We start from the raw sequence: 15,744 nt of genomic DNA, 5'->3' as shown, positions 1-15,744 counted from the left end.
ATAGATTGGATGTTTTAATATTTCTCAGTACAATTTCCATACCATTCCTATTTATTATTCCTGCAGGTGGCACCTGGCTGTTAAAGATAGAGAGGGATGGCTGATTGCAAACCACTTAAACATTAATAGGGCCCTAGCTAAATTGTGTGATGAATTTCAAAATATTTGCAGCTTAGTTGCAGACAAGACAGGCATAATTTGCAGAAAAGTAATATTTGCTTCTATTAAATGCAACAATATTCAAAATCAGTTTGCATATTTTGGGGGAGAGAAGCAGCCTAATGTATTCTTTGAATATCCAAATGCACTCCTACGTGCCTGATGCTACATAATCACTTTTTATAATGCTTCAGAACATTTAAATCATGCCCATGGAGTGCTTGATTTAGAGGTTATTGTGTTATTTTTCAATCTACATCCCTTTGTGCCAGGGATGAATAACTTAAAAATTTAACCAGTGCACATGTATTGTTAACATTGCCAATTTAATCCATTTGTAATGTTGCGTTGGCCACTTTCTACTGGCCCATACTAGTTTACTTTCGCCTCTGGCCCGATCCAGGAACGTGATTGGCTTGGATTGCAGGGTCTGTGCAGAAGCAGATGGCTGTGGAACCTGGGATTGAGTGAAGACCTGGCAAGCCATGGAAACAAGAAAGATGGAGGCTGGAGCGCCTGGGAGTGGGAGCAGGCGGATTATCCAACCTGTAGTGGTATAGATCTGATATTACAGAATCTGCAGTTTCCACTATACTGCAACTTAAGTAGGGCATTGCACATTCACAAGTGCACCATCTAGGTGGTGTTACCAACAGCAATTAACACATTAGTGTGCCTCAAAATACTTCACAGGAAAAGAAAAAAAATTACTTGTAAAATGATGAGTGTGAAACATTGGGAATGTGAAAATCTGAAAAAAAAACAGAAAATGATGGAAATGTTTATCATGTCAGGCAGTGTCTGTGGAAAAAGCAACAGAATTAATGTTTCAGGTCAGACAGCCAGTTGTAAAAAGAGTTATAGTGACTTCTTCATGCAAAAACGTAACTCCAGCAGTATAAAATTTTTACCCATCATAGTGTAGATTTTTAATTGGTATTGTAAGGTTTCTGATTATTTTTTCTTCTGAACAGTACTTGTTCATTTTAGGCTACAAATTAACTATAAGAACATTATTATCAGCTTGAGTGAGAATTCCCCAAGCAACAATGTTTTGTTTACAGCAAGACTGAGTTGCTAAAGCAAATTAGTGACTTGTTCTAAGTGAGACAGACTAGCTGCGGGGTGCTGAGACTAATTTAAACCTTTGGACAACTGCTTTTTATTTTCAGCAGGAGGAAGACAGTGAGTCTTGCAGAGCTGTACTGACAAGATTGCAAAGGTGAGCCATTTGCAGATTGGGGTCATCAGGAATAACTACACAACCCATGCCTCTGGTAGCAGAAAATGGACAACAAAATGTAAGTTTATTGTCAAGAAGCATTGCATTTTGGGAGATCAAGTCCTGGAATCAGCTATAGTGGATTCCAAGGGCATTACACATTAACAATGGCACCATATAGGTGGTGTTACCAACAGCAATTAGTGTGCCTCAAAATACTTCACAGAAAAAATTACTTCTGAAATGATTGGTGTGAAACATCCATCCGTTTCTCTCCTCAAGTGAAGCCACCCCCACAATGATTTGCACAATGATAGTTGGTAGGCTGTTCAACAGCAGGTCATGCTCTGCCCTCACCTGGATGTACACTTGGGAATGATCACTGACCTCTCAATTAATTTATCACTTTGAGATTCCTTGTAGCACCTCTGTAACTGTTGAAATCATCTAACAATGTAGAAAGGGCACTGAACCTGAAGTCTTCCTGATCTCTTCCTCTAAGCCCAGAGGGGAGCCAAAGCCCTGACTGCACTCTCTGGTGGTGGGAATGTTGTGAACCACAATTATCAAAAGTAGATTTTTTAAAATATTAATGCTTTCTTTCTCCATCTTCTTACTCTTCCTCAGCTGATACCATAGTTCCATTACACACATCACCTGAATTTTGAGCCTGTCTGCAGTATTCCAAAGTGGCTATGTTACTCAATCTGCCAGAGTAGAATTCACAAACTCTAGGCTAGAGCTCCTGCCTGCCTGCAGCATTGTGGCTCAGGTCACAGATGTGCTGGCTCCACTACCCTGGTGGGAGCCCATGTGCCCCAGGCACGGAGAAGTATAAAGGCTGGGATTTAAATGTAGGGTGGAATTTATCCTTGCATCTCTGCGAAGCAGTCCCACAACTTACACATTGCTGGATTTAATTGTCAGACAGGCAGCTGCTGGAGCTCAAATCCTCATCTTTTTTAGTTCTGTCTGCTGTTGATCATTTTGTTTACAGTAACACGTTTTGAATGAGTGCCAAGAAGCTGCATTACACACACAGTTGGAGCAGTCACGTCGCGGAAGACATCGTAGTCAATACAGATTGAAAAAATCAGGTAAGAGAATGGAGTGGTAACGTGATTCACTAACACATTATCATGGATTTTTCATTTGGTGTCATTTTAATGCCAGCATTATGCCCATCCAGGTTAATGTACAGTAACGTAATATTGATTGACATATCTCAGCCCAAGTTTTTTCATTTCCCATATATGATGAAAGAGAATTCTTTTCTTCTCTCTGCAAGCAGTAAGGGTCTTATGCTGAATGATTCTTAGTAGTTTTAGCCAAATGAAAAAGATTACAGCCCCATAGCATGAAACATCCCCTACATCAGTGTTAATCAATGTTACACCAGTACTCCTGCTCAAGGAAGACACAGCTGACATGAATAAATGAAAATATCACACAAGTGTGATAGATGATACTCTCCTCTGTAGTAGTGCACATGGTTAGGTTACAGTTGAAGAACATTACTTTGTATTTAACCCAATTTATATCTGACCTGGGACAGCTAATGGGTTCCTGACAATGGAAGAAATCAATGCATTCCCCAACTCGGATATCCTTCATCTTGATATCTACAGCCATAAGAGATTGAGAAAGTGCTGGCTGGTTCCTATGACCTCACAGTAACACTAAACTCCCTGATTGAAATAGTTCTCGGTGCATTTAGACAAACTACAATTTGTGAAGCACCAGAGGAGTGGAAATGTCAGATAACTGGCTCAAAAGACTTAACCAACCCCCAACTCTCTCCTTCCTCCCTACCCCCTACATTTCAAAGCATTTTCTGTTTCACGTGAGTCTAAGTGACTTTGATAAACTATACTGGCAACTTTACTCAGCCAGCAGTACTCTTGCCTCTGAATTAGAATGTTTCAGGTTAAGGATCCACTCCTGGACTTGAGTACATGATCTAGAAAGACAACCTAGTGCAGCAGTGAGACACTGTTCAATGGTGGAGACAACAAGTTATATTCTGTCTTCCAGTTCAAGTGTTCATCTATCTGGAGATGATTACAAAAAACCATGGCACTCTTGGAGGAAGAGAAGAAGATTCTCTTACCAATATTCTTCCATTGCCACACATTACACAAACATAGATCATTCACTACTTGTTCCTTATGGCATCTTGTATGTACACTTAATAACAGACACCATATATACATGAAGTGCTTTGAGGTACACTGAGAAACATGCTCAGGTACCACATTAATGTCTTTTTTTCTAATTAATAATGCTATATCTTAGGTTAGAGTTTAAAACTAACCCAGCAAAATGATTGTAATTATAGTCTGAGCCTGTGTATATCCTGATACTGAGCTTCATATCCATTTCCCTCCTAGTCCTTTGATTTATTTACCTGGTGCAGTGATGTGCTTGGAGACAGTTGGAAAGTTATTGGATCAATATTCCACCTTCCCCTAAACTTTACATCCACTTCTTTCTACAAAGAAAAAGACAGATTTCAAGCTAAGGTCTTTTGCAGCAATTTTAATGACAATACTTTTTAGGAATAACAGATGAAGAAATTAAACAGACTATATTTCTCCATTTCTCCCACTCTCTGGCATCTGTTTGGAATTAAACCAGGCTCTCTGATCCTTGGTGTCATACTTGACTCCAGAGAAACCTTTGGACCACATATCTGTGCCAGCACCAAGAGTGGCTCTATCCACGTCTGCCTGACTCCACCCTGTCTGCTCTTGAAACTCTCACCCATGTCTTTGACTACCCCTATACCCTCCCAGTTGCCCCATACTCCTTAAATTGAGGTCCTCCAAAATTGATCTGCTGGTGCCCTAGCTCAGACCAAGAACTGTTTACCTCTTGGCCATGCCCTACCTAATCTTCATTGGCTCCTGGTTAAACAATGTCCCAGTTTTAAACTTCTCATCCTTGTTCCCAATCCATAGTCTTATACCCTTCCATATCTCTAAATCTCTTCAAGTCCTAGGGCCCCTGATCTATCTCCATTCCACCAAATCCAGCCTCTTCACCATCACTACGTTTATTTGTGCACCATTATTGGCCTAACTTCACATGTCATGGCCTTAAGCTTTGGAATTGTCCCCCTTCCCCAAAACCTCTCCACCTCATTTTCTTCTTTTAAGTTCAAATTCAAGTTTATTGTCATCATAGGCATACACACACAGGGTATAAATGCCAGGAAAACTAGCTTTTTACAGCAGTAGCACAGTACATTACAAGATGAGGACAGGCATAGTTCGCATGAACTTAAGTGCTTCTTTAAACCTACCTCATTATCCAATCTTTTCATCATTGTCAAATATGTCCTCGACCCATGTTTTGCTTGATAAAGCTCCTGTGTAATGCCTTAAGGCATTTTGACACTTTAGATTTTTTGATATTAAGAGAACCAAATGATATGGGGTTAGTGCTGGAAAGTAGTGATGAGGTGAAGGATCAGCCAAGATCTTATTGAATGGTGAAGGTCACTGGTATACTTTTAAACAATCTTATAACTTTCATTGAAAACAAAAGCAACAGCTTGGATCTGGGATTGCTAACAAATAGAAGAGGATTTTTTTATAAAACGACAATCATAGTTGATTTGCTAGAAAGTTTGCAGCCCGAAAAGCATTCGTCTTTGTGCTTGAAAAGTAATTTGTTCCAGAATTTGAGTCTGACGTGCCAACAACAGTTCCTTAGAATGTGCAATTGCTGGGTCATTAGATCGAATAAAGAGCTGTACTTAATCATGAAATTAGACTGTTTCACAGTATGGTACATTATCAAAAAGTGAAACATTAATGGTGCTGAAGGAGACCATTCAGCCCATCATCCCTGTGCCCAGCAGTTTGCTTACCAGTTGCAATTTTTCCTTGTGGCTTTTCTGTTCTCCTTGAGTCTGAAGAAAATTGGTAAGCTCGCTCCTTTGAACTGATCCCACGAGCATCATGGATTCTGGTAACAGAAATCAAACCTCTACTTGGCCTTAAGGACTAAATGTCTTTTGAGACACCCAAGGTGAAAAGAAGCTGCAAAGCTCAAGACTCTTCCACATTAGAAATGTGAAGTAAAGTAAAGGAAAGCATCAAAAATATCCAAAAGCTCACTCCAGTTGTGTGAATAATTTGGAAAACTGAGGTTAGTGAAGAGAAGTTTCCATAATTCTAAAGTTAATTACCTGCACTCTCAACAACAGGATATACGGCATCGGAACTGGAGGTTATCACTTGCAGGATATCTGCGTAGCTGAAACTTTGGTCCAAACACTTGAGGTTGGTGTTCATGAACTGTTCCACTGTCACACTGTAAGAGCTGAAGAATGGAAGAGTGCCACTGAACTGTAACAGGCAGATTCAGCCTAATGGTGTTCCATGAGAGACGGCAGTATGAAGTGACTAAATAATTTGTTGTACGGATGTCTAATGCATGTGTGAGAAGCAATGCCTCAGAAAGGGTTGGGCAGGCTGATTCCAGTTAGACCAATGAGAAAGATGCACAGAGTTTGGAAGCTGAAGGGGATAAATTTAACCCAAAGCAACAGGTGTGCCTGGACTGGGTGTGTTGTCACAGAGTCATGGAGTTATACAGCGCAGAAACAGGCCCTTCAGCCTAACTCGTCCATGCTGACCAACGTGTCCATATAAGCTAGTCCTATTTGCCCGTGTTTGGCACATAACCTTCTAAACCTTTCCTATTCATATACCTGTCCAAATGTCTTTTTAATGTTGTAGTTGTACCTGCCTCAACCACTTCCTCTGGCAGCTCGTTCCATATACTCACCACCCTCTGCATGAAGAAGTTGCACATCAGGTCCCTTTTAAATTTCTCCCCTCCCACCTTAAACCTGTGCCCTCTGGGTTTTGATTCCCTTTCCAAGGGGAAAAAGACAGTGCATCCACCCTATCCATCCTCCTCATGATGATATATGGCTCTATAAGGCACCCCTCAGTCTCCTATACTGTAAGGAATAAAGTCCTAGCTTGCCCAACCTCTCCCTATAACTCAGGCCCTCGAGTCCTGGCAGCATCCTTGTAAATCTTCTTTGCACTCTTTCCAGCTTAATGACGTCTTTCCTATAACAGAATAAGCAAAACTGTACACAGTATTCAAGGTGTAGCCTCACCAATGTCTTGTTGATATGTTAAGAGACAGAAACTGACCCCCAGCCAACTTCCAACCTGCCTTCCTTCGGCTTTAAAGAAGAGAGAAAAGATGCAGGCAACCAGGTTACAACTGCAGAGTGTGCAAGGTTACAAGGTTCCAGCCAAACACACCCCATCCCTATTCACAAAACTCATGACAATACATTTCAGTCTTTCATTAGCACGCCTACCATTACCCACCACACTTATCAGTACCCAGCACATCCATCAACCATCCCAAGCCAGCAACCTACCGTCACAGGAATGATACATACCCAATGTCACTGCTCCGTATTTTGGGTAAATATGGCAGCTTCTTTACAATGATGGTTCCATCATAGAAAGAAGGTTGGAATTTCTGTGTAATGGCATTTGCCACAAGTACAGCCAGTAAAACAGGTAAGAAATGAGCTATCTGCCCAGTGAGCTCAAATACCAATAATGCCGTGGACAAGGTATGGGTCACAGCTCCAGAAAATGCTGCTGCTCCTGCCAAGACACAAAAGATTTACCTTATAGTCTTCATGAGATTATGGGAGAGACTGGCTATAACATCATATAACCACCTAACTTGGTGGGATAGCTCTACGGCAAAGCTTGGGGGCCATAAGGGAATCCGTGCTAAATATGGGCTTGTATACACTCAGAGGAATAAACTGGAAAAAAAAGGTGTGACAGTTCAGCATGCATGTCATCAAACAGCATCACAACTCATCTACACCAGCCCTTGCCCCTCGGATCGTAGTAAACCTCGTGACTGGGAGATTCCATTTAGAAGTCTCGCCTGCAATGCAGGACATCGTGTAGGTGCAAGTAATCTGCAATCCTACAGGGCAGGTCAGGAGACCTGTGAGGTTAATCAACAATATAGTGGCATAGTTAGAAAATGCAGTATCAGCACATACTTGCCTGCAAGGGCATATCCCCCAGGGATTATCGGGTTCAAAACTCCCTCTGAATTGATGCCATTGGGAAATATAAAAGCCATAAATTCTCCCACCATTCGACCTATAACGGCACCTACATAATCCAAAGGACACAGGTAAGTATATTTATAAACCCATTATCTTTTTCACCAAAATAAAACACAGATCTAAAGTTCTCCATCTATAACTATACTCCATACTCCTTCTATTACCACTCTGGGGGGAGGCTGTCTACAATTAACTTGAGGACAAGTTCGACATCCTCTTATCTATAGCCAACTACAATCAGACTAGATACATTCCTTCTCCATAAACAAAGCAGCTGTCTATTCACCACTGATGAGATTCACCTCCCCAGCAAAGGCATCTCCAGATATTACATAAGGTTTTTACTCCAGCGTGTGCAGGGGAGATACTCATTTCTACTTAAAGTCAAATGTAAGGATTAAACTATGTGATTCTGCATTATCACCAAGTATTAGCTTGCAAAATCATGGATTGATCACAAATTGAATCTGTTCAATCTTACAAGAAATATTCATCAAGAAGTGTAAGGGTGTGGAGTCAGGTGACTGGTTCAAGGCGAAAATTAATTTTAAAGCACTGCTCTGTTGTATGAGCCCGATGTAACCTCTACCAAGATATAAGAACATTAGAGCATAAGCCCTGAGAGGAGGAGTGTGACATTTGGCCAAGATCCATCAAGATTATGGCTGATCTTCTAACCCAGTGCCATTTTCCTCCACTATTCCTACATCACTTGATTCCCTTCATACCCAGAAAGCTATCATTTCTGATGAATGCAGTCAGTGACTGAGCCTCTAGAACTCTCCCTGGTAGAGAATTCCAAAGAGTCACAGCATTTCCTTAATGAAGAAATTTTTCCTTGTTTCAATCCTGAATGACCTTCCCTTTATTCTGAGACTCTGAGCCTTGGATTGAGACACTTCACTCAGGGTAAACATCCTTCCTGCATCCATCTTGTCAGGATTTTCTAAGTTTCAGTGAGATCATCTCTCATTCTTCCAAACTCTGAATAACAAAGGTCTAGGTTACTCAGTCCCTCACCGTACAACAAACCTGCCATTTCATAAACCATTCTGAGTGATTCTTCCTTGCAATCTTGCCCTGGTAAGTATATCTTTTTAGAGTAATGAGATCAAAACTGTGCACAATATTCCATGTGTTTTCACCAAGGCCCCATATAATTGCAGTAAGACATTTTATTCCAGTTCTCAATTCATCTTGTAATTAAGGCCATCATACCATTTGTCTTCCTGGTGGCTTGATGCACCTGCAATTTAACTTACAAAGAATTGCGTTCAAGGACAGCTGGGTCCCCTTAAATATCAATTTCTCACCTTTTAACAGTACTCCACTTTGCTGTCTTGTGCACTAAAATGGACAACCTCATATTTTTCAACATAACATTCCATCTGCCATGTTTTTGCCCACTATAAGTTGTCCAAATCTCTTTACTTCAGTCTCTTTACATCCTCATCCCTACTCACGAAACCACCTGGTTTTATACTATCAGCAAACTTGTAAATATGAGATTTGGTCCCCTCAGCCAAGTCATCGCCATGGATTGTGAACAGTGGGGCCCCAAGTACCAATCCCTGTGGTAGCCACTAGTCATTGCCTGCCAACCTGAGAAAGACCTGTTTGCTTTCTGTCCACTAAACAATACTTAATCCATCCAGTATATTACCTCCAATTCCATGTACCTTGTTGACGAACCTCTGGAAATCTAAATACACGACATTTACTGATTCTTCCTTACTTATTCTACTGGTTGGGTCCCCAAATAACTCCAATAGATTTGTCAGACATGATTTCTCTTTCATTAATCCATGTTGACTCTGCTCACTTCTATTAGTCTTTTCAAGGTGATCTGTTATTACATTTTTCATTGTAGACTCCAGTATTTTCATTACCACTGATGTTGGGCTGACAGATCGGCAGGTCCCACTTCCTCTCTTCCTCCTTCTTAAATAGTGGGGTCACATTTCTGGTCTGAAAATCTACAGGAATCATTCCAGAATCTGTAGAGTTTTGGAAGATGATAGCCAAAGCACCCACTATCTCTACAGCCACTTCTTACAAAACTCTGGGATGTCGATCATCAGGTCCTTGGGATTTATTGGCTTCTGGTCTCACCAACTTCCTGAGTACATTTTTTTACTGATGTTAATTTCCTTCATTCTTGTCAGAACCCTCATTCTTCGTTTTATTTTTGTCTTTTCACGTGAAGATGGTTGCAAGTTACTTCTTAATTTCTCTGCCGTTTCTTTGGTCCCTAATTACAAATTTTCCTTCTCTCTCTAGAGGAATCGTATTTGCTCTTACCAATATTTTCTTTTTAACATGCCAATAGAAGCTCTTACAATCATTTATACAACTTTTGTCATTTTACTCTCATATTCTATCCTCATTTTCTTTATCAATTCCTTGGTCTTCCTTTGCAGAGTTCTAAAATACTCCCAATCCTCAGACTCTTTGATTTAATACAACTTTAATTTCTGCTGTTAATCACAGACAGGCCACCTTTCCTGCTGGATTTTTGCAGCTTAAGAGAATTTTTTTTGTAAATGTTAGGGTGGTTTACTGAACTTACCATAAATAAGTACGGGCATGAAGTATCCAGCTGGCATTGCCATAGTGGTGGCAAGAATCAACATCCAAAACTGGAGAACAAGAAACAAGGCAGAATCAGCCGACACTGAACCTCCACTGCTCTATGTCCCTCCCTGTGCGAAATGCTGTGAATCACATGTTTGACTGCCTGTGAATCATAAGCTCATTTTGGGCAAACAATTAATGAGGCAGAGTTTAATGTTGCTGGGAGTGGGGACCTTCACGAGTACCTTCATAAATAAGAAGAACAGGAGGGTGCCATAAAAAGTGAAGGTGGGGTGACACCAATCGATCCAGAGATTGTCAGGGTCCACCCTTGTGTGGACGTTAAGTGTTGCATTCTGAGAGAGCACGCCCCATGGCCGATGATCGAAGAGCGAGGAGAGAAGTTCCTTCATGGTGAGCTGCACAGGAGGAGGCAAGACATTCAGAGGTTATCCTTTCTGCAGAAAGAGATCTCTTCATTTTCCCTTTACATGAATAGGAGAGCTGGATAACTCTGTAAGTAGGATTGCTTAGTTCCTTTTCCTCATTTAGCTTTACCCCATGACTCCTAAAAACCTCTCAGTTTCTTTCTCAAAGATACTATGCACGTGAGAACCTTGACTAACTGCCAGCCAGCAATCCAGCAGTGAAGGATGTTACACTGAGCTCACATATACTCAGCAATATTAGTCAGGAGTGGGGGCTTCCTTCTTGCTAACCCTGGTACCACAGGCAGTTCCTCAAGAGAGATCAGTTAACTAGAGTTGAACCTGTATGGCTCAGAGTCGGAGACACTGGGATGATAAAAGCTAATGAGGAGGCTAAAGTGGACCTGGATTCATAAGCTGTCAATTTCCTATGGCAGAAGAATACGATGGATGGAATATAACAGAGAAATGTCTTCTACTAACAGCCAAAACTTCCCAGTGGTACAGTCACAGAGTCATCTTCATTTTATGACTGGTGAGAAGCAGACAGTGTGCATACTTGGAACAACAACTTTCTTAATTGGCAGGGTGACATCTGTAATTGCTGAATCAGGAAACATATGCACTCAGATGGATCTCACTGACATGTGTTTCTGAATGGTTATCAGTTTGGGTCTCCCCAAGGCCAAGTGGTGGTCCCACCTTCTGCTGAGGTTCTGAATCTGCCTCATTGTTTATATTGCCTGCAAGTGACATTGAATGAAGTTACAAGTTTGTAAAGTGCTTCACGTTCATGAATACTTACCCTGGATGCCATGAACTGCCCCAGGCCAGCAGGGAAGGTGATGGATGCCAAGAATAAGGTCAGAAGTCCAGAATACACAGTTTTCCTAATAGTAGAATGTTACTATTAGCCAATGCCTCAACAATTCCATCAAAAATTCACTGAGGTTAATAATTTCAAGTTAATCTTCCCCTGGAAAAAGATGCCTACTCTTGTTGTGGTTATTTTTATTGAACACTTTACCTTTGATCCCTCACTATAGATTTGACCAGCAACATTTCAAGTTTCAATATAATTCAGTTAATTAAAGATAGCCTTCAGCTCAACCAGCACAGAATTCCAATAGATTCCCTCTCTTCTTATTCTGCAATGTAACACCTACGAGTGCATTCTATTCCAGTGAAGAATGGAAGTCTACTTGTCATGACGGCTATCCGTTGTAAATCAAAATTTGGCAATCCATTGCTTATTTCTCCTAAAGCCATTTGGGAAGAGAATCAAATTCTATTCCCCTGTCAAGATCCCACTGTTAAAGAACACCTCCCTACATTAGAATGCAGAACGTTGTTTGAATTGTGATTCATTAGCGGAAAAACATCATTAAAACACCTGTGTTGCAATGTCAGTAACCTAAGGATTTGCAAGATTCTTTTGTGAAAAGAAAATAACCATTGTATACAATGGTTTTTCATAGATCATACACCTGGTTTTGAATATAGAGGCATAAAAGAAATAAAAGCAAAGGAAAATTTTTGAACTTGTACATGACCTTATTTGGAGTTTTGGGAACAATTTTGAGCAGGAGTAAGCCCCTCTATCCTTTATGCCTGCCGCATCATCTAATAAAATCACAGCTGATCCAATTGTAATCTCAACTCTGCATTCCGGCAACCCACGGTCACCTTTCACCCTCCTTCTTATCAAGAATCCATCTTCTCTTCCTTAAATATATTCAAAGACTCTGCTTCCATTGTGCTTTATGGAAAGGAGTTTGAAAGACTCATGATGAATAAAAACTGCCATATATCTGCCTTAAATGGGGGACTCTAGATTTTAAAATGAGATACCCTTTTATTTGGAACTGTGGAAACCTTGTGTTTTTGTTCAGAGGGATTTTGCAGGGGATAACAGATGACATTTTTGCCGAGAGACTTGAGAAGTTAAGGTTTCTTACTAGAGCACAGAGACTAAGAAATGGCACTGAGGTTTTCAATGTGCAGAATGATTGTTTCTATTGACTTATAACTCAAAATGAGAGGGCATCAACTTAAGATAATCACAAGAATTAAACATAGACCAGAAAAAAATTCTTTACAATAGAGGTTGGCTAAATAAGCTGTTGTTTAAGCAGAGTCCATGTTCTTTTTAGAAAGATAATCTGTTTATTTTTTGGAAAGGGAACTTGTGGAGAAAAACAATGAGGCAGATTTGGTGATCTGAGTGGCCTGTATTTGGCCTGCAATATGCTCTCATTTCTTGATGGATTTTTAACCATATTCATGCTATGTCTGTCTCTCTAGAATCATGTCCTGGGACCCCTGGCTCTTCCATTTGCAAACAATTACCTGTCAAGGAATTTTGCATAAAATAGAAAATTCAGTCCCATATTGACAATTGAAATGATTCTTAGTAGCATTCCACACCTCTGTAAACCCTCAACTGAAAATATCTTCCTTTTTCCACCCCTCCACGACAATGGCCAGGACATATCTTTGGGTCTACTGTTAATTTTTGCCCCCTGCAAGCTGTGAACTTTGCATTCCAATCTTACTCGGTTGCCATGAAATTCTGGACAAAAGCGTTTCTCTTGACGTAACCCAGCAGTCTGCGCTGACAGTAGAGATAGACGCAGCTCAGGATCCCACAGATGATTCTAACCGCACCAACAAGAGAATAGAAAGAAGTTATTTTGTAAACTGAACAGTGAAAGATCTAATTTAAGTATTGTGTTACTTAAAAGTTGATTGTGTTCCAATTCAAAACACCCATTTCATTTCATCACCATGCAACAAGCCCAGAGTTAAGAGTGGTGAATAATTTACCATAATCAGTCTCTCAGTGTACTACAATTACTTCTTGAGCAGATTGCTCCTGGGCTGCCTGTGACGTTGCCTGTACTTGAATGTGGCACCCTGTGCTGTGTGTGGTATCTGTGTGACACACATGCTGCCAAGGTCTGATCATCTTGCTCTTGTGCCGTGTTTGATATTGCCAACAACTGTGTGAGTCACTCACATGCCGCACGTGATGTCATCGAGCATTAACAATCCTAAGTGTGGCAAGATGAATACAAAGGAAATAAAGAGTACCAGGTTCATTTGTTTCACCTGGAAAGTCAGAGCAAACCTGAGCAACAAGAGACACAAGAGACTGCAGATGCTGGAAATCTGGAGCAACACACAAAGCGCTAGAAGAACTCAGCGGGTCAGGCTGAGGGAAATGGACAGTCGATATTTCGGGTCAAGACCCTTCATCGGGACTGAAAGATAGAGGGGAGATGGCCAGTAGAAGAAGGTGGTGGGAAGGAGTGGAGCAAGCGCCAGCAGGTGATAGGTGGATCCAGGTGTGGGGGGTGATAGTCAGATGAAGGGAGGGGGGTAGGAATGATGGCAGGAGCTGGGAGGTGATAGGTGGAAGTGACAAAGGGCTGAAAAAGATGGAACCTGTTAGGAGAGGAAGGTGGAGCCTGGAATAAAGGGAGAGTGGGGAGGGGAACCGTGGGAGGAGAGTGTGGGTGATGGGCAGCTGGAGACAGTGGGAGAGGGAAAGGATACAGGGTGATGGGGGCCAGCGGGATCAGGAGGAGAGAGAGAAAGATTTTAAAAAAAGGGGAAAAGGGGCAGAAGGGGAGCGGTTACCAGAAGGGTGAGAGTTCGATGTTCATGCTGCCAGGTTGGAGACTGCCCAGGAGACCGCCCAATGAGGTGCTGAACAACAAGAAGCAAGTTTCTGGATGTGAACGTTGTGTTTATTATATCAGTTAGTTAAAAAGTTCTGGGGCTCTCACATACCAATGTGTCTTTCCATCTTTTGTTTTCATTAGAAAAAGTTTTCTGAGGTTCAGCACTGTTTAGATAAAGTGAACAGAATAATGTTTGCAGCACAAACTCACATTATTCCACATGTTTTAACATCAATGTGCCACAGATCTTATTCATGAAAACCATGAATCACCAACAGCCTGAACCGGTCAAATCACATAGATGCCACGGCCAAGAAAGCTCACCAACACCTCTACTTCCTCAGGAGGCTAAAGAAATTCGGTTTGTCCCCTTTGACTCTCACCAACTTTTACCGATGTGCTATAGAAAGCATCCTATCTGGATATATCATGGCTTGGTACCGCAACTGCTCTGCCCAGGACCACAAGAAACTGCAGAGAGTCGTGGACACAGCCCAGTGCATCACAGACACCAGCCTCCCCTCCTTGGACTCTGTCTTTACCTCTCGTTGTCTTGGTGAAGCAGCCAGCATAATCAAAGACCCCACTCACCCGGGACATTCTCTCTTCCCTCCTCTTCCATCAGGTAGAAGATACAGGAACCTGAGGGCACGTACCACCAGACTTAAGGACAGATTCTACCCCACTGTGATAAGATTATTGAACGGTTCCCTTATACAATGAGATGGACTTTGACCTCATGATCTACCTTGTTGTGACCCTGCACCTTATTGCACTGCACTTTCTCTGTAGCTGTGACACTTTACTCTGTACTGATATTGTTTTTACCTGTACTACATCAATGGACTCTGTACTAACTCAATGTAACTGCACTGTGTAATGAATTGACCTGTACGATCGGTATGCAAGACAAGTTTTTCACTGTACCTCGGTACAAGTGACAATAATAAACCAATACCAATACCATGTCAATTGCTGAATGCTTTAGAATTGATCTTTTATTGTGCTGGGCGCTGCTACAGTATTATTAACTGTTACTCTGTCTTTCAGTGAATGTTTAATACTAATCCTGAGGCTGGGCCTAAACTTTATGAGATAAAAGAGTGACCTTCCAGATCCCCAGTAACAATGTGAGGTAAATGCTCTGTGACAGCTTTGATACTTCACAATAAGAATGTGTGGTTGTGTGTGAGATTCTGCAGCCCCATTGATTTCACCACAATCACATCTTTTAAATAGTCACACCAGGTAAACTTGCAAAGACACCTCACCCAAGGATGATAAAGATTACAGTCTCTGGTAAATCAAATGGGAAGTCAACTTTGAACTTCGTCTTGAAAAGAGCAATGATAGTTTCTGCAGGGAAGCAAAAATACATTAAAATTAGAATTACAATTAACATTAAACCAAAACCCTGACTAGGCAGTGACGCAATCCAGGTGGCTGGGTTTTACATTTTGCTTCCCCCAATGTTCCTGCCTCCCTCCCCTCTTGTTCACAGAGATGTGTTTCCACATGTAGTGGTGGCCACTGATCCAAAGT

At 41.3% G+C, this 15,744-nt stretch overlaps 1 protein-coding gene across 3 annotated transcripts in view; it reads right to left on the bottom strand.

Moving 5' to 3' along the window:
- clcnk (chloride channel K) overlaps positions 1 to 15,744 on the bottom strand; it is a 48,414-nt gene that overhangs the window by 5,546 nt on the left and 27,124 nt on the right. For all 3 annotated transcript variants that reach the window (XM_052039361.1, XM_052039363.1, XM_052039364.1), the window contains 10 exons: positions 15,474 to 15,558; positions 13,072 to 13,173; positions 11,322 to 11,406; positions 10,334 to 10,507; positions 10,084 to 10,153; positions 7,450 to 7,560; positions 6,816 to 7,029; positions 5,577 to 5,710; positions 5,256 to 5,353; positions 3,789 to 3,872 (listed from right to left, as the gene is read on the bottom strand). In XM_052039361.1, the coding sequence (XP_051895321.1) occupies positions 3,789 to 3,872; positions 5,256 to 5,353; positions 5,577 to 5,710; positions 6,816 to 7,029; positions 7,450 to 7,560; positions 10,084 to 10,153; positions 10,334 to 10,507; positions 11,322 to 11,406; positions 13,072 to 13,173; positions 15,474 to 15,558 (1,157 nt within the window). The remainder of the gene's footprint in view (positions 1 to 3,788; positions 3,873 to 5,255; positions 5,354 to 5,576; positions 5,711 to 6,815; positions 7,030 to 7,449; positions 7,561 to 10,083; positions 10,154 to 10,333; positions 10,508 to 11,321; positions 11,407 to 13,071; positions 13,174 to 15,473; positions 15,559 to 15,744) is intronic.

The sequence above is a fragment of the Pristis pectinata genome, chromosome 26, assembly GCF_009764475.1.
Source record: "Pristis pectinata isolate sPriPec2 chromosome 26, sPriPec2.1.pri, whole genome shotgun sequence".
Lineage (NCBI taxonomy): Eukaryota > Metazoa > Chordata > Chondrichthyes > Rhinopristiformes > Pristidae > Pristis > Pristis pectinata.
Note: the sequence above shows the minus strand (reverse complement) of the source record. Positions and strands in the feature narration are given on the sequence as shown.